The 19,698-nt window shown below is 43.7% G+C and overlaps 1 protein-coding gene across 3 annotated transcripts in view; it reads left to right on the top strand.

Moving 5' to 3' along the window:
- Positions 1–19,698, top strand: part of SKA3 (spindle and kinetochore associated complex subunit 3) — a 637,733-nt gene that overhangs the window by 192,455 nt on the left and 425,580 nt on the right. For all 3 annotated transcript variants that reach the window (XM_085621582.1, XM_085621581.1, XM_085621580.1), the window contains one exon: positions 1,832–2,225. In XM_085621582.1, the coding sequence (XP_085477708.1) occupies positions 1,832–2,225 (394 nt within the window). The remainder of the gene's footprint in view (positions 1–1,831; positions 2,226–19,698) is intronic.

The following is a 19,698-nucleotide window of genomic DNA, read 5'->3' as shown; positions in this document are numbered from 1 at the left end:
TCGAACCCGGTTCCGCGGGTTTGCGGTTGACCTCCCTAGCCATTAGGCCACATCCTCTGGTTTGAATATGCATCTGCTCTTTTTGGGAAGCCAACTGAACAAACACAAAAATGGGAGTGATCTGGTCTTCTCTCTGGTGTCAGATATCTGGTGAACTGCAGCATTGAGGGATGCTTTTAAAGGAACAAGGGGAGTGTTTGAAATCCCTCTTAGCAAAGATATGTCACAGTCTATTCTAGACTGTGCTTAAACAACTGGTTGGAAGTATGGGAGAATGGTGGATTTCAGTTCTGAGTATGAGTCTGATTGGGATAATTTGCGGTTTTATATAGGGAGTTAATGAGAGAATGCAAATGTATGTTTATGTGAATGGTGAAGCTTAACCCTTTGCAATATTCCAGGCTTGCAATGCAGCAGGTTAGCTGCACCCAGCATGATATCTCAGGGGGAGCTATGAGGAGTATCTCTTTTCAGAGGTTTCATTTTGACCTGCAGGTGAGGTGTTCAAGACTGTAGGATTTGTATGGTTTTGGCTAGTTTGATAGTGTCTTTTGGAGTGGCAACTCTCAAGCAGAGTTGTCTCATTAGCATACAGGTTCAAATACACCTTTGATTGATTCTAGAGGATGCAGAGAGGCTCCATGTACAATCTAAAGAGCATCAGGGGAGAACATCCACCCTTGAGGTACCCTTTGTTGAAGGTGAAGGGCCCGGGGCTTGGGGAGTAGACTTGATAGGATGTTCATTAGTTTTGTTTGTTGGTAGCAGTTGGACAGGTATATTTCAAACTCACTCTGTTCTGTGACACACATTGCCATCCATAATTCCATGGTTTGCAAAACAGACAGATAGTTGACGTTATCAAAATTATACAGGCAAGGCTGCCTGTGTAAAACCTACCCACTTTTCCTGCTCTAATGTTTACTACAGTGGTCTGTCTGGTGGCCATGTAAAGGAACTGTAGAAAATTCAGTGCGGTGGAGTTTAGTTGTGGCTAGATATGCTGTAGAGTCCCAAAGCTTTGGGAAAGCACACTGGTTTCACCAAATCTCGACAGAGACAGCTTGTATTCATAAATTAAAAGTGTGCACAGTAGTGAATGAGGACATAGGCTCTGTGATGAGTAATTTTTTTCATCTCATGAGCAGCTACCTGTTGAATCTACCCATGCTTCACAGTACCGAAAGAATATCATTGCATGTTCAATGAGAAACACATTTGACCAAAACTTGGGTTACATAGCTGCTTTCTTTGTGCGCCTTATATTTTATCACTAATTGACATTTGACAACATCATACACCTGGCACTAAAGAACGAAAAGCTTCTACCACGATAGCTGCAGTAGGTGCACCAATCCTTTATGCAAAAGAGAGATCTGTGAGCAAGCCTGCACACTTCTAATGAAATTGAGGCCCTTAGGGCCCGTCCTCCCTGTGCTTGTCCGTGGTTACTTTGTTACTCTCAGCACCATAGTTCTTAAAATTGGTTCAGCATCATAACATCAACTACTTGAATTAAGAAATAATGGGACCAGCACTGTCCTGTCTACTGAATTGTCTCAGAGTGCTTGTTCATTGATTACGTGTGCATACGAACCCAAGAAAGAGTAGGCGTTGAGAATTTGTTTCTGCATGGGGAGAGGTTTCTCTGTACCCACACCTGGTTTGACACAGATTGAACATATCAGCCTTTATTTAGTATGGTTCCAACATTGATTGTCTATAATCATTTAAACATGAATTTTTTGTACTTGATCAGTTTTGTTTTGGTAGGTGCTTAGTGTTTTGTATTTGCCAATGTCCTAAGAAGGTTTCCTTGTTTCTTAAATAGACATTGACCAAGAAGTTGAGAATTCCGAAGGTAACCTGCCCCGTGAAAGTGTGGATGATGAACCGTCCAAGAGAGACACATTTGAAGAGAAGTCTTCCGTTCCTGGACTGCAGAAAATTCCTGCTTCTGGAGATTTTCTCCACCTTCCCCCACTGTCTGACTTTGGTCTCTCTCAATATCAGTTCAGTGGTACTTGGGGCCCTCAGGGGGACAAACGAACGAAGGCACTAACTACCCGAATGGAAGATAAGAATTGTACCTCTAAAGATTTGTCTGATAATCTTGTGCTATCTATACCCAAAACGCCAAGTTGGGCATCAAAGGCGGATTGCATGAATATGAACGACGATTACACAATGGCACTCTTCAAAGTAAAGGTCCCGGAAAAATCAAAGTAAGTAGAACATATTTTTTTCCAGCCAATAGAAATGCTTATCTCTCTAATAGACGGTTCTAAATTGCAGTACTTTAGATTTGGCTTGAATGCTAATTCTGCTATTCTATCTCAATGAAGGGAGATTTGTTTGTCAGGGTGTCATAAGTCTCATACTTTTTTCCACCGGAAGAAACACTGGTTAGTGTGACATTATAGTTGGATTAAAATGTAAGTTAAAACGTAACATTTTCTACAAAAAACAACACTGAAATCCACCAGTTCTAGTTAAATGAAGTAACCAGAACCTGCACACTATCCATACACAGTGATGTCATTTCAGATGTCATTGGTGATGTATTAGAAATGGGTGTCTCTAGTTGGCAACGGCTTGCACCTTTGTCCAAGTAGGGACCCTTCTTCCTAGTCAGGCTAAGGGGGATACACTTCTAAAATAACCCCTGCTCACCCCCTTCGTAGCTTGGCTTGAGCAGAAAGGCTCATCTCAGAGGCAGTGTGTGAAGCATTTGTGCATGTATCAGGGTTGTGGAATTTAATAAAATATCTACTTGTCCATGGGACAGGTTGCTTCATAAATCTACTTGTCCTGTAACTAAATCCACTTTTCCCTTGTGGTGCGGCGACAAATTATGGCTGCAATCTCATTATATAAGAGCTCTGATATAGCCCCTCTGATTATGCCAGGGCTCATACCATAGTAGTGTTTGAATACTTGCAATCCCCTTATGTTGCCATGTTTCCGCAGATCTACATACTGGGGCTGAAGGTAGTGGTAAGCAATAGTTTCAGGGTTAGAATGCCCTTTTGAGTCTGTGCAAATTAACTAACGTGCATGTTTTAATGGTTTTCAACAACTCTTCTCTAATTTTTTCCCTTACTGAGATGTTGGAAATTTACTCCTGACAATGGCAGACATAAACCTTCTTCCAGAGTTGGGAAAAAATTTGGTCGGAGGGAAAGTAAACTTGCAAACACTCAGATTTTCGCATAAGCAAATCTTATCATGCAGATTTGATCATGCTAAAATGCAGTTCACAAATATTTTCTAGGAGTACTATTTCTAGTCCTACTTTTGCAAATTCCTGAGAATTCAAGAAAGCCGTATATCTGCACTTAATGCAAGGACAAATACCATAGGAGCACTTTTGAGACTTTAATAATTGGGCCCTTAATTTGGTCTGGCGTTGACCATGACCTTTTGCGTTTATTAAAATTCTGTTTCTCTCTCTGTATCGGCTGGCTTCACGAGGAGCAGATTGGCACACAAAGTTGTTTTGTTAAGTGCCAGTAACTACTGTGTCAGTGTGTGCTTATTGAGACCAAAAACAATTTTTGCTTTAGCCAATGTTTGTTATAATGGTGAGGACCCGGCAGCTGCCACACCAATAAGGTTTTCCAAAACCATGCCAAAACAATTCACACATTGACAAAACTAAAAAGCTGACCACCAATTTCAAACCCTACTGGCCTTGCCAATGCTTGTTTATTTTTGTTTCCCATAATCTTATTGAAACTGGTTACACTGATTTTCCATTATGAATATTTTTGGGAAATACTAGCATGCATCAACACATGTTATTAAATGATGCGGCAAAGAAATGGTACCTGAAATTTTGCAGTAGCTTAACGAAATGCTTTTTTTCTTGCTTTCATGATTTTTATGAACATTTTATTTTGAAAGCAAAGAATCGTCAATCTTGCTTTCAAGCTTCTGAAAATATTTGCATCAAATCAGAGAGCATTCTGTGAGCATTATACATAGCCTAATATTGCTAAACTTTGAAAACGTGTGTACACATTTTTATACTGGAACCACTGTCAGTAGTGCAGTCAGAGCTTACAACATTTACTTAGAGCACTCACCCTAAAAATAAAGGCTTTTCAATTAATGAACCATAAATACAAGTTTGAACAGTATTAACATATGGAAAAAGATATTACCTTAACTGCAGGCAGTGCCCTTTCCTGTGCAGCAGGGGGTTGGGCCTTATTGTCCCAAGGACAAAACACACATGAAAACTTGTTGCCCTTGACCCCAAACAATATGTCCTGGGCGTCGGGCTATAGGAATTCCACATCCCTGATGCATACAGTAACACAGTGAAAATACTACAATGGACACTGCACCAGTTTTGAAAAATAAGTAAAACTTTATCTGAACCAACAAGACCAAATATGACAAAAATCCAACATACAATACTGTAAAAAAAATAGTTACTTTGCAAGATAATTTAAATTGCAGAAATAGCAACACAGTTCTTCTGAGTCGGTAGCTCCGTCCAGGGCTACTGTGATGCTGAAAACAGAGTCGGTACGGGCCAGCTAAAGCGTTGACAGACTCGTGAGCACTACCTTTCTAGTTGCGGCTGACACATTGGTGCAAGTTGGTTGGAGCAACTGTCGCGGTTGAGTTGCAAAAATGGAAGCAGTGCAGGGTGCGGCCCACTTACGATGCGGTGCAGGCAGTGGCTCGGTGACGATCGTCTAGATAGCATAGGTGAGACCAGGGCTTACAGGGCAAGGTGGTGCTCTATGCGGTGCTGGCAGGTTGCGGTGCAAGCGACCGAGGTGGTTAGAGGGAGCTGGTGTTGGTCGGCCCAAACTGCTGTGTGGGACGCTATGTTGTGAAACTTACGAGTGGTGCCCCCCAGCCAAGATGCGGTCACGGCTGTTGAAGCCAGCAGGCAGCGACGGCGTCAGTGGGACCAGGGCATTGAAGTGAAGCGAGGCGGTGCGGAGTGCGTTGCCCGCAGGTCACGGTGCAAGCAGTGGGTCGGTGGTCATCAGCGAAACCAGGGTTGCAGTGCAGCGGTGCCTTCAGGACACGGAGCCAGCTACGGAGTCAGTTGCTTTTCCCTTCTCTGTGGCAGTTGAAACAGCGGTTCTAGAAGCCGACCCCAGAGGTTGGTGAAGTCTTTGCAGTCCCTGAGACTTCATAACATGAGGCAAGCTCTACTTCAAGCCCTTGGAGAGGCTCAGCACAAGTAAAGAAAGTTCAGTCCAGTCCTTTCTCTGCCCAAGGCATAAGCAGCAACTGCAGGCCAACCCAACAAAGTAGCAACACAGCGAAGGGGCAGTAATCCTCTTGGCCCATCTTCCAGCTCTTCTTCTCTAGGATCCTTGATTCCAGCAAGTTCTCTAAAAGTCTGGGGTCTCGGACCCATTTATTTTATAGCACAAATTCCTTTGTTCTCTGGTCGTAGAGAAGCTCTTTGCCCAGCGAAAACCAGTTCTGTCCTCTCTGGTGCAGCTTACTGGCAGGAGGTGAAGACAGCATTGTCCAATGCAGACCAGACCCACTCAGGTGTGAAAGAAATCTCCTCCCCCTACTCTGAATGCAGCCCAGGTCTATTCAGCCCAGCCCTGACTCATTCAGGAAGGGCAGGACACACATCAATCCCCACGGTTGGCTGTCTGAGAGAATGCACATTCCCAGCCCCTGTCACTCTGAAGTCACAGTCAATCCACAAACCAGCAGAGGCACACAGGATGGCTAAGCAGGAAAATACCCACTTTCTAAAAGTGGTATTTTCAAACGCACAATATAAAAATCACCTTTACTAAAAGATGCATTTTTATATTTTAAGTTCAGGCATACTAAACTCTATCTTGTCCCAATAGGGAGTTATATTTATAAGATGTTCTAAATAAACTCCCATTCTATCCTATGGGACAGATAGCCTTTCAATAGTGAAAAAATGGAATTTCACTGTAGTTCACCATCAGGACATGTTGTACAAATCACAACATGTCCAACCTTTCACATACACTGCACCCTGCCCACAGGGGTACCTTGGGGTGACTCACTTGGTAAGAAAAGGGAAGGTCAAAGCCTGGCAAGTAGGTGCACTTGCTTGGTCGACATGGCAGTAGCAAACTGCATACAGACACTGCAGTGGAATGTCTGAGTTACATTTATAGGCTGCTCATGTGGGTGACACAATCAGTGCTGCAGGCCCACTAGCAGCATTTGATTTACAGGCCCTGGGATCACACAGTGCAGTGTACAATGGACTTATCAGTAAAGCAAATATGCCAATCATGGAATCACCAATCCATAAACACAATTTACAGGGAAAGCATATGCACTTTAGCCCTGATCAGCAGTGGTAAAGTCATAAAACCAACATAAACAGGGTCCAAAACAGGAGGCCAAAAAGTAAAAGGTCTGGGGATTAACCCGCTGGAAAAGCCAGGTCTAACATGATGTGATCAGTGATATCATAGAACAGGCCATATGTGAGATCATAAGTAGGGTCAGTGACCAGTGTGTGCCTGCAACCTCACTCCACCGCGGGCACCGAACCCTCCACTGTGAGCGGTGTGGGATTGGCCGCAGGGCCTGGCCTTCCCCAAGGGACTCCAACCCCACTTGTTTCTTTTTTTACATTCGTTTTGTGATCCAGCAGGTAACCCAATTTTGTTTTTGTTTTTAAAAATGTTCCCAGGAGGCTATCTGTCCCCCCTACTTCCCATCCCACCTTCCCCACAAGGTCCAGGTGCGTCAGGGTACCCCTAACCTGCCCCCTTATACTTTTTTTTTTTTCCTCTTTTTTCCTCAGGACACTGGGACAGAAACCACATGTTCTGTAATGGCGGTTGCAACATCCAATCCGAGCTGAAGCTCCCAACGGGACACATGGGAACTTTTCCGTCCCGCTGGAGTGAAGTGGATGATTGGTGGTTGGGGGAAGCCGCCTTAGGCCAATCAGATCGCTCTATTATTTAAAGTTTTGTGGACACAGGTCTCCTGCAGACCCAGCTGTTCAGATATGTATAAAAACTACGGGATAGATTTACACTAAATAACAAAAAGCACTGGGTTCTAGTTGTCATCGTACTTTGATGCCTGTTGAGTTCTAGCAAATTAAGCAGCCGAATATTACAAAACACTGCACCCGCATGTAAATTATAACATTATATGAAATGAAATGAAATGAAAAATTATATTTATATAGCGCGTAACTACCCGGAGGCCTCGTCGCGCTTCAGCAATTACTATGACGAGCTCCAAGGTACATTAGCACGATTTCGCAAACAAATGGGTTTTTAGGACTTTCCTGAATGCCATCCTATTGTTGATCTGTCTAATACTCACAGGAAGGGAATTCCATAGTTTGGCGGCAGAGTGTGAGAAGGAGCGACCGCCCCAACGGGCTTTGATAACCTTTGTTGGAGTTACTAAGTGCAGTGAGCCGGAACGAAGGGCTCTGGAAGGGACGTAAGGCACTACAAAGGGGAACTAGATGGCAGGGCCTGTTCGATGAAAAGATTTGTGCACTATGCACATCGCCTTAAACTGAGCTCTGGCAGTCATTGGGAGCCAATGAAGCTCCTTAAGGGCTTTCTTAGCTGATTGCCAACGAGGAATATTAAACAATAGCCGGGCGGCACAGTTTTGGGTGACTTGGAGCCTTTTGGTCACCGCTACAGGGGCGCCCAAATATAAGGCGTTCCCGTAATCCAGGCGAGAGAGAATCAGGGCCTGAACCATGACTCTCCTCGCCTGGAAAGGGAGCAAAGGAAGAACCTTGCGGAGCATTTTCATTAACCCAGCACAAGTTGAGGCAGTCTTGGTGGCTTGGACCGAGAAATCAAGCGCCCTGTCAAGCCAGATTCCAAGGCTCTTTATATACAAATATTTGTTAACTAATGCCTGTATTTAAGAAAATCTATTTTGTTTTTCAGTTCTCGGCTAGACGGCACATGCACTGTCTCAGAGACGTGTTGTGTTCATTCTGTGGGCTTCAGCCTGCCCATAGGCTTAACATTTGCTTGCTCCATTGTCACTCTCATACCCTTTGTCCCCATTTGTCCAAGGCATGCTTAGGTCATGCCTCATCTTGTGTTTAACCCTCCCTCAGAGCATGGACTAAGTACTTTTGTCCATCTACTGCTCCTGTTTTAGCAGCTACTCTTTTCTTTGTGTTTCAGCACTTCACACAAGTTCTCATGTTTTGACGTACTCGCTCCGTCATCCGTCTTCGCCCTCACAGCTGAACGCTGAAGCACTTAATACTTAGAAGGGGATGACTGAGTCATTAGTATCTTCTAGGGCACACTTTCCTTTGACCCTCTCCACATTTCATATCGTGAAAATAAATACCATTCTGCCGTTGGAACGGGGATCGAAATGTAGTTGGAAGAAAATGAAATTAAGTTAGTTGTTCTGGTGTCTTTGCATGTTGTGCTTGTAGAACGTTTATTTTATTACAGACTGAGATCAGTGTGTAGGAAGGAACACAACAACCAGTCATGATTGTAGGACATCGAGCCATACAGATGCGAATAGAACAGTCCCTGTATATCGACACTCTCCAGCAACTCCGAGCTTTCAGTCACAAATAACAATTTTATTCTCTTTTTAAAATGTGCCCAGCTCCAATAAGATTTAATGGGGAAAATACAAGCACCCCGATTTCTGGAAAACTCCCTCTTGCGTGTCCATAAAAATTGGCATAATTGCAAATAACTGTGACATTCTAGATAAGCAACTCACGCAAAAAAAAAAAAAAATTACAAAAAAAAAAAAAGTGACTTATAAGGGAATGGAAGAACTTGTGAACCACAGAGTAGCAAAAAGAGTTTAGAAGCATAAATGAGTTATGTTTAAAAACGGAACGCCTCGCAGGCCTACACAACTGCTGACTGGGATGGAGCACTAGCCTGCCCAATCTAATTTTAACTTATGATGATTATCGGAGAGCTGCATTCCCCAAATCCTTTGATTCACTTCAATGAATTAGTGTGAAAGCATCAGTGCAACCTCCTTGGCCGTCCGTACATTCATAACTGCCACATACCAATGTACAAATCACGGTTAGTGCCGATCAATTATGCTTTAAATAGAGGCAAATAAGTTATTTAGGTGTTAGTTAAATTAGACTCAGTGAACGAGGACTACAATTACCAGAATGCATTTGGTTACGAAAAGAAACACCAGAATTTGAGCGCTAGCTCTTTATAGACATTGTTTCATTGAATAACTGTAGTTGAGATGACTCTTTTTGCAATTTGCAGTCATTATGAATTGAATGCATATACATCAGTGTCGAATTTTTGCCCTCCGTTACCACCGATGATGTGCTGATGCTAGAAAAGTGCAAATATCTCTAAAGGACAGAAGACCTTTAAATGAGGCCTATGGTTTTATAAGTAGCCTCTTATTCTAAGTGTGACAATCGAGTGGCACTATTACATGCTTTTACTCAAAGTGCAACTGTAAGACAGTCCTGAAAATATAGACTCATTGTATCAAGCCTGACTACTTGTTTCTGCTACTTTTCACCCCAACCGTATGCTGGTGGTACTGTTGAGGGAATTACCAAGAAGTACTGTCAAAAATCAGAGGTAACAGTAAAGATGTGTGGTAACCTGATTATCACATATTTTTACCTCTGCACTGCATTTATGGTGCCCTGTAAATGAAGAGTCTTCGCTGTTTCGAAGAGACTTGTTGTTTTCAATCTGTGGGCTTCAGCCCGCCCACAGGCTTACCATTTGATTGCTCCATCATCGCCCGTAGCTCATTTACACAAAGGCACACGAGCACTCCATGCCTGCCTAGCATTGTGGTTCAGTCTTAAGCCGTGCTTGAAATGGAAAAATAAAAGTGCAGGTACTCTGTACCAGAGTATCTGCTTGTTTCCGACAAGTGCCGGTACTCTCTAATTGACAGTATTACGTTTTTCGTGAGAAGTGCAGGTACTCGCCCTCTGAAAATAAAATAGTGCCAGTACTCAGTACCGGACAGTACCGGCCCATTTAAAGCACTGGTCCTAAGCTACAACATACAAATAAGTGTCTTCTGGGAGTCGTAGTCTTGGTGTGCTTATGTTGAAATAACAAAAATGATGTCCTACCAATTTGAAGTTATTCAGTTATCCTAAAAATGATACAGTTGCTGCCCAGCTCAGCAGTACTCACTCCAAGCTTCTCAGCAGGTTGAAAGGTTATTTTCCACTAATGTATGGGGAACACAGATCTCTGCAGAAGTTACACAACTCATTGAGCTACTATGTGAGAAATGTTCTTCCTCTTGTTAAATAGAATTTGAATACATCTGAGGTTTGATTTTAAGACTCTGTCCAACAGAACTCCCACATTTCACGGTCCATGCGTGAGTATCTTATGCAGTCAAGGTTTTTTGCTTTGCATTCTGGGACTTGTAATCCTAATTTTTAATCTTGGCTAAACAGGACTAAAAGTAGTTTTGAACAGAAATCTACAAAGTGCTCAATGAGTTGACTAGCTTTTTTTGTCCAGAGCTTCTCTTTGTTTTTATTTGGTACTTTTTTGCATTGTGCTGCTGGTTTCTTTGGGTGCCGTTTGGCTGCTCTGCCTGTTGGAATTGTCTGGTTATCAGAGGGCAAAGTTGAGAAAACACACTAGGCTGTTTAAATCACACAAGGCATGTTGTCGGGTCTGCCTTTCTCACAGGCGGTAGGAATGCAAGCATTTAGGGACCTCAAAACATGCAACTGCTCAAATTATTGTTTGGAATCCTTTCTTCAAAGGTGATACGGCTGGATGAACCATCGTTGTGTTACATGGAACTTCCTAGCTCCAGCAGCATGTATGAGCACAGGGAACCTACAATATGTTAATATTTGCGTACAAATGACTTCCACATGATAATAATGTATTTGTTATGTTAATAAATTTGTTAAGCGCACGAATACCCGAGGGTATCTTGGCCCTGGACCGTGGACTAGCCACTTTCTGTGAAGATGACTATTTATCAAATAGACATGTTTACAAGGCCTTCCTGAATGCAAATTAAGTTGGAAGGGATCTGATGGCAAACAGGAGTTCGTTCCAGAGTCTGGGGGGCAGCTGCCCTAAAGCTATTTCCACCCCATGTGGCCTTAAAGACTCTCGGAGTTGCTAGCAGTTTAGCTCCTTCGGAGCGTAAATGCCTTTTGGTGATGTGCCAGTAGAATAGGCACCTCAAAAAACATGGGGCCAGAATTCTGGAGTGCTCTGTAGGTGATGCAGAGAGTTAAAAATAATGCAGTTCCTGACTGGGAGCCAATGCAGTTTATGCAGATGATTTCTGACAGATGAATGCTTAGGAATACCCAGCAAAAGACAGGCCGCTGCGTTTTGAATCATCTGCAGCTTATTGAGTTGTTTCTCAGGTAGGCTGATATAAAGGCCATTGCAGTAGTCTAGCTTGGCCAAGATCAAAGAAGAGATCACTGTTTTTTTTCTGTCCATGGGGATAAATGGGAGTACTTTTTAAATAGTTTTTAACAAGAAAAAACATGATGAAGACACAGCATTTACCTGTGATTTAAAATTCAATTTATCATCAATAATAACGCCACGGTTCTTCGCTTTGGGAACTGGAAGCGGAGTCGATCCCAGTTCATCCGGCCACCAACTCTGTGACCAACAGGGAAGGAAATTGCCAAATGTGATGACCTCAGTCTTGTCTGAGTTTAATTTCAGACAGTGAGAGTTCATCCATGAACTGACTGCAAGCATGCAATCCTTGAAATTTTGCATTTGTGGTGAGGATTTTTTTGATAGGGATAAGACAATTTGTGTATCGTCTGCGTAAGATGTCACTACCAGCCCAAAAGTTCTTATAAGTTTAGGCAGTTCAGATACATAAATATTGAATAGCGTGGGGCTTAAAGATGATCCCTGTGGAACTCCACAGGGAAGGACAAAGGACGGAGATTCATAGCTTGCCAGGGCCACTGATTGTGTTCTGCCAAACAGAAAAGATGAGAGTAGTGTGAGTGATTTATCAGAGATGCCAATGGAGTTTAGGTGCTTTAACAAGAGAATATGATCGACGGTGTCAAACGCCGCGGAAAGATCCAATAAAATCAAGGCGGCTGCTCCCCCTGCATCCAAATTCGCTCTAATTTCATCTGTAGCCTTGATTTAAAGCAGATTCAGTGCTATGTTCTGTTCTGAAACCAAACTGTGTCTCATCAAGATAATTATTGTTTTGTAAATAATCAGTCAGTTGTTCATTATTTTCTCCACTATTTTCTCTTATATAGCCCTAAATACTGAATTTAGCTTTTTCTTAAAGCTAAATAACAGTTGTTACTATTACTTCTAATATAAAGGTACTTTATTTTCCAACTTCCGAAGGATGGAAGTCTGAGCTTAGGTTTGGTAAATGCCATTGCTATTCGACATGGCTAAAAAACATTAACATTGACAACGCCAATAGCTCTGATTGCTACGACCTATTGGCTTTATCAATGCTTGTTTAACTCCCCATACTTTATCTGCTCAACTGTTGGCCTGGAATTCATGATGGATAGCATGGAGAGTCACTCACAAGTAGCACAATTTTCTATATTTTTCAGCTTTTAAAAATTAATACTGACAGAAAACATGTTTTCTGTCTATTTATCCTTAAAAATCAGTAAAAACTGAAAACTGGGCGCTTTAGCAATAGCTAATGTAAGTATGGTATCGAGTTGACAACACGGTGTACGGAAGTGTGCAAGTTTTGGGCAGTGCGCAAATTTTAGCATTGTTAGAACTATACATTTAGAATTTCTAAGGTTTGTGGAGTTTGAGTTGCTTTTTATACAAATAATTAAGTTTTCCTATCTATAACTTATCCTCAACCTTTGCTTTTTTTTCTTTTCATTGTATATGTATATGTGTTTGTATTGGTTCAAATGTATTCACCAACCTCCCTCAGAGATTCTGATGTTTTGTAGGTCAAATTCAGATTGAAATTGTAAGGAAGAAAAGTAAACTGTCTTAAACAGTAATACGCAGAGAAAAATAGTTACAAGAATGGAGTGCCGTAAAGGTGTAAAGAACTGAATCAGTGTAAGTTTGGAAGATGTGATGAGCAAACTTTGAAGGGATTCATGGGATCGTATAGTGCTACTGCAGCAAGTTGGATCTGGGTTTGTATTCATGCGGCCATGTTTGTCTGGTGATGGGGACGGATTCCTTTAACAAAGCGGAGTAGTTCATAGCACTAGCTGTTGTGGTCTGAGTGTAACTTGCTGGTCACAATTTTAAATCCTTTTCGGATATTTCCTTTGGTTGGTCACCTTTTGAAGTTGGTTGAATCCAGCAGGTCACAAGTTGCTATACAGTTAAGATGATAGCACACATACTGCAGATGTTTGTAGGTCACACGTTAAAATCCAGGTCTCTATGGCCCAGTCGTTTATTCTTAAGTCCCGAAAAATAACCAGTACTGTTTGCTTGGAAAATATTATCAGCTGATTCCAAAAGCCAATTGAGATCACAGCAGATTGGCACAGGTGACCTCCAATTGCATTCAGATTTCTGCTGTTGGTGCTTATCCCGTTATGCATTTTGTTTTTGGACAAAACGTTTTATTGAAAATTGAGAACATAGAATAGAAGCTATAAATCACACAACCGTTCCCCACAGTTCCATCGTAATCTAATGAGGGCACATTCTCCATGTGTGGGTACCGCCAACTTGAACAGTTTGTCAATTCTAAACCCTCTCTTCCGAGTGGATGCTTTGTGCGTCTTAATTTGTATAACCCCTTCCCAACTAACCGCCCCTCACCCTGATCCCAACCCCCACCACTGTGGTGGTGAAGCGGTTGTATCCACTCTAGCCTTTGGGTGTAGTGTATAGCTCTGGAAGTAAGTAGTGAGCCCTCAAAGATAGCTAGGTATTGTGCTGGGTTGGCAAAATTTTACCCATTTGGGGGGGGGGGTCTGAAGGCGGTCCCTATCTTAAGCTAAAACTGGAACAGGTGCATTGCTCTCATCATGGGAGGGCATACCGCCAGAGGAAGGCCCTTTGTAAGATATGACGCTAACAGGCCCCATTTGTATTAAAAATTTGTATACTCCTTTCTAAAAATATCAGCTAGCCTTTCCATAGTGTGCATTTTCCATAGACGTGAGTGCCATTGCGCTAGCACAGGGGCGGCTTTCTTCTTCTTCCAGGCAGCTGCGATCGCAGTTTTAGCGGCCCACAGGCATACCCACATGATGGCACTGTCTGCCTTTGATTCGTATTCCAACATAAGGGTCTCTGAGGCTCAACCGAGCCGCCTCCGCAGTGGTCGGGATGGGGTATCCTAACATATCTTTCATTTGTGCCAGGATCTCGTCCCAAAGGGGCCTAATAGTGGGACAATCCCACCATATGTGGTGGAAGTCCCCAAGCAAGCGGCATCCCCTCCAGCACAGATCAGAGGTCTCTGAGAATATCTTTTTGAGTTTGGTGGGTTAAAGATATCAATCGAAGAGGGTCTTGTAGTGAGCTTCCCGTAGATCTAATGAGTGATTATTCTTGGCAATGTCCGACTATAATTGTTTCCATTGCACCTCCCCAATACCCCTCCCCACTATGTTTTCCCAGAAAGTGGTGTAGCGAGGGCTTGGAGCGTGCGGCGTAGATAGCAGAAGGCCATACAGGAAGGGTTTCACCCCTTTCAATGAACCCACCTTCTTTACAAAGGCGTCTACTGATGTTGCGTCTCGCGTGGCTGCCTCCCTGACTTGTGGGTGAAGGGCCCAATGTTTACGTTGGAGATAGTGGAAGTGCTCGCCGGGTGCTAAGTGAAAGTCCCTCTGACAGTGTTCGAATGTGAGTATATATTATGGAAGAAATCCGCAAACATCAGCCCCCCCCTTCCCTCCCTCAAGGTGTTGAGCTGCCCCTCTCGCAATGCCGGGGGAAATTCCGGATTGAAATTAATCCGGGTGTAGGGAGAGGGAAACGTCGTCCAACCTTGTACTTTAGTGACATCGTCCCAAACCTTGAGAGTGGTCCGTGTAGGTGTCTTAAATAGACATTCAGAGGCCTGTCCTTGTTTTTCCAAATCACGTCCCAAATTGTCCTCCCTGCTATCGCCAGGTCCATGTGCAACTAATGTTTGTCCGATTCCCTAATGGACCACTCCTCAATCACCCTCAGTTGCGCAGCTTTGTAATAGAGGCCTAAGTCAGGAAGAGCAACTCCTCCTTCGCCCTTTGCTCTTCGTAAAGTGTTAAACTGAAGACGTGCCCTACCATTTTGCCAGATAAATCATGTGACCTGTGATCATAATCTAGGGAGGAAGTCTCTCTCAAGATCTATCGAGAGGGCCTGGAACAAATATAGAAATTTGGGTTGCACTGTCATCTTTATCGCGTGTATACGCCCTAGCCAGGAGATATATAGTGGTTTCCAACGTTTGAGGTCCTGTTGTAGCTGGATTAGGAGAGGTGGATAGTTTACCCTGAATAAACCCTCCAAGTGACGAGTCATCTCGATCCCCAGATACTTGAGCGTATGCTTGCCCCTATGGAATGGGTTTTCCCCTCGTAAGAGAGTAGTCTCTTTCTGACAGAGTGAGGTTCATAATGGATGATTTGGTTAGGTTGACTCGGAACCAGCTACACTTTCATACTACTTCAATTCTTTCTGAAGGGCTTGCATTGAGGATTGGGGGGGGGGGGGGGGAGGTCAGTCATCAGTACGTCATCGACAAACAATGACATCTTGTGTTCCTCCCCACCGTATCTTATCCTCTGGATCTCCAGGGTAGCTTGGATTCTTGCTGCTAAAGGCTCTATGCTTAGGGCGAACAACAGGGTGACAACGGGCATTCTTGCCTTGTCCCTCTGCCTAGATCAAACGGTCATGAGCTCACCCCCATTAACCTGCACTCTGGAACGCGGTTGTGCGTAGTTAGCCTTGATCGTATTAATAATAAAGGGGCCCCCAAATCCGAAGCTTTCCTGTGTGTGAAACAAAAAAGACCAATATACCCTGTCAAATGCCTTTTCTGCATCCAACCCTACTAGGATCGCTGGAATTTTGTGTTTAGAGACTTCTTCTATCAAGTGTAGCATCCTGTGGATATTGTCGTGGGTTTGCTTCCCCTTTATGAAGCCCTATTGATCAGGGTGGATTAGATCTGGCATCTGATTCTCTAATCTAGCTGCCAGTATTGCCAAAAATAGTTTGGCATCCAAGTTTAACAGGGCGATTGGCCTATAGGAGGCACAATGCCGCAGGTCTTTCCCAGCCTTTGGGATAACCGTTATCATGGCTTCCGCCATTGAAGATGTCACCTTCGGTCCTTCCGCTATCGCATTAAAAAGAGAGGTGAGCTGGGGCGTGATCTCAGATGCGTAGGTTCTGTAGAAATGTGCCGTCAACCCATCCGGCCCTGGGGATTTATTAGGCTTTAACGCCGCTAGCACTCATCCTGCCTCCTCGTCAGTGATAGGAGCATTTAAGTATATTCCACGCATGGGAGATCTAGCATAGCGAGCCCGAGTCCAGGTAGTCTTTTTGGGCAGCTGGGTCTGTGGACATTGCTTGATAGAGATCTTTGTAGAAGGTCCCGAATATAGCCTTACCCTTGTCTGAGTGTTCTATATTCCCCCTGCCGTCGCTTATCCCTCCTATGTATTCCTTTTCCCTTTTTTCTCAGAGCGGTCTTGCCAAGTGGAATCCTACTTTGTTCCCCTGGGCATAGGATAGCTGGCGCAACCAGAGGAGGGTGTATTCTGCCCTATTGGTGTATATTCCCATTAATTTTCCCTTTTAGGGCGCTTAATTTACGCTGTGGGTGTCTTTTTATGTTCCCTTTCTATTGCCCCCTATTCCCTTTCTAGTGCTGCACGCTCCTTCGCTCTTTGCTTATTCAATGTTGCATTTAGTTCAATGCATTTGCCTTGAGGGCGTCCCAATTTGTTTAAGGGAGTGGTGGTGTGAGGTTGATTTACTTGAGAGAGTTCCTGGATTGCCACCCTCGGTTTGTCTCGAAGCACTCTGTCCCTTGTTAAAGAGACGGGGAAGTACCATCTTGGCGGGCACGGAGCAGCGCCGATCCAGTTCAGGCAAATTGAGATGAAGCTATGAACTGAGATAGTGATTGGTTGGATCTTTGCAGCTTGTAGGGACTCCATTAGGCGTGAGTATGTTTGATGTACGTGCGAAAAAAGGTGTAATCTCTGGTACTAGGGTATAGAGCCCTCCAGGCATCATTTAGGCCCAAAGTCTGAAAGGTCTGTTTCACCTCCCTGCGGAAACGTCCCGTGGATGATCTGTGCGGGCGTGTGCTATCCTCTTCAGCATGCAAGGTGAGATTAAAGTCCCCCATGAGAATCATCTGACCCTCTGCAAATCCTCCCATCATGTTTATCAGGGATGTCAAAAAGGCCGGCTGTCCTGCGTTAGGGGCATATGCCGAAATACAGCCGCACAGTCTACCCCTCAGTTTCCCTTTTACCATTATCACCCTTTCCTCACTATCCATTTTTATGCCTTCTGGTTGGAATTTTGTAGTATTGTGGAACAGTAGTGCCTCCCCTTTCTGTTTAGTCCCCGCAGATGACCTATATATTAGGGAGTAGGTTTTGTGCCTGAGCTCCCCCGACCGCTTTAAGTTTGTTTCTTGGAAGGCCACTATATCAAACTGGTGGTCCACCAACTACTTCCAGATTTTGTGACGTTTGAGAGGGGAGTTCATGCCCTTCACATTCCACGAAGCTATATTAACCATCCTGACTCTTGCTCCTTCTCCCCCTTAGGAACCAGGTCCCCTTCATTGAGCGCCTCACCTCTTCTCTCCTCTCCTTCCATGTTTCACTCAGTCGGCCCTTCACCAGTCCACCCCCATTGCAATGTTGTGTGGATTATCTGCTTCCCCTGTATGACCATCACCTTCCCCTGTGTGATAACACCTCCCCCCGAACAAAAAAACATAACTGGACCTGTGCTGAGGAGTCCGAGGGCCCTCAGCGAAAAAGTAGCTCAGGGTTAAGGGCATGTTAGCTGGCGCTTTGGTTTCGGGCCGCCGCTCGGCTGGCTCTTAGGCTTGCCTAATGTAGCTCATCTTTACAATGTCTTTAATCGATCCATGACCATTTAAAAATAACAAATTCTCTGATGTTGGGATCATTCTCCCCCAGCTGAGTCGATCAGCTGTCCGATTCTCATCTTAGGCGGCTGAGTTCAAGCCTCTTTGTGGCCACCATTGCCTCTCCTTTGACTGCGGCTGTCGATTTTAAGTTTTGGATTGTTGCCCTTTTGGTATTGTGTGCCACTGATAGGATGTAGTACGTTCTGTTTCTTTCCCTTTCATGGATGCATGATTGGACACCTCCGAGTTTGGTAACCCTAGGATTTCTAAGCCCTCCTTCAGCTCTGTGATATTTGATGTTTTCTGACAGTAGCTTTGCTGTTAATGGTCTGAAGTGTTGTCATTGCAGGGTGTACTGTGCCAAATCTTGATATAGTGTATATTTGAACCCTTGAAAAGAGATCGCGTCTTTCTTCCTGGCCGCTTGTAGTAAGGCTTCCTTGACTTTGAAGGAGTGGAGCTTGACTAGGACATCACAGGTGCGTCGGCGCTCCCCAGACGATGGGGTTCCCACACGGTGGACTCTTTCTATTTTGATTGTCATTTGGAGAGGTCCCAAGATTTCCCCAAAGAGTCCCTCGACGAAGGCCTCTACATCCTGGGCCTTCCGCTCCCTCCTCCAGATCCCTGATTCTTATGTTATTTCACCTTGACCTGTTTTTCAGGTTCTTGTTTTTCATGAAGGCGATTTGCAATTGTGTATGAAGAGCCTAAACTCTTTCTTGGGTGCCCATAACTTGTTTGTCGAGGTCCTGTGTTTGGCCCTCCGCCTCCAGTACTCTTGTATCTAAAGAGTCAAAGTCCTGCTGGAGGGACTTCATGCGTTCTGTTAGATCAGCCTTAAGTTGCTCCATTGAGCCCATTATGTCCACCTTTAATTTAGTGCGCAGTTCAGTCTTGAATTCCCTGAGGCAATGTAGGGAGCTGGATCTGTATATACTATACCAAAGTGAGGTATAGTGTGCACCGGGTCCACTGGAACCCCAAAGTTAGGCAGAGGTAAAAGCAGATAGCACCTTACTCTCTATTTGTGGTAGTGTGATCGAGCAGTAAGGCTCTATTTGAGTGTGTACAAAAAATGCTTAACACTACCCTCTATCAGCAAATGGTATCACACACTCAAAGACTGAACTTCAGACCAATTGGTTTTGTATAAAAATATTCTTGTCGTTATTTTATTTTCTAGAACCAAGCAAGCCTGGCACAGGTAAGCAACAAATACTTTACAGTAGTAATGGAGTTGTAAACAGTTTGAATTGCAATTTTATATGAACTTTGGTTTGATTACGGTAGAGTTCCTAGTAATGCAATGCTTTTGATATACTGTACATATAGTTTGTATTGGCTTTTTAGTAGAATGTCAAGTAGATTACTTTACAGATTACTTTTCTTACACCGTGCAGTATACCTGGATACTGCACTGGGGCATTTCCTGTAAACAGGTAAGTAAAAGCGTTTTTGGTATTTAGTTACAGTTTTAAAGGGTTTCTTAGATTTTCCACCTCCACACTTAGAAACATTTCACAGAAAAACAGTCAATGTTATCCTATGGAGGAAAATAGGGTTATCGGTTTAAAGGTAAGTATTCGGTTGTGGGAGTTGGTGTTCTGGGGGTTGACTTGGGGGTCCCCA

The sequence above is a fragment of the Triturus cristatus genome, chromosome 8, assembly GCF_964204655.1.
Source record: "Triturus cristatus chromosome 8, aTriCri1.1, whole genome shotgun sequence".
Lineage (NCBI taxonomy): Eukaryota > Metazoa > Chordata > Amphibia > Caudata > Salamandridae > Triturus > Triturus cristatus.
Note: the sequence above shows the minus strand (reverse complement) of the source record. Positions and strands in the feature narration are given on the sequence as shown.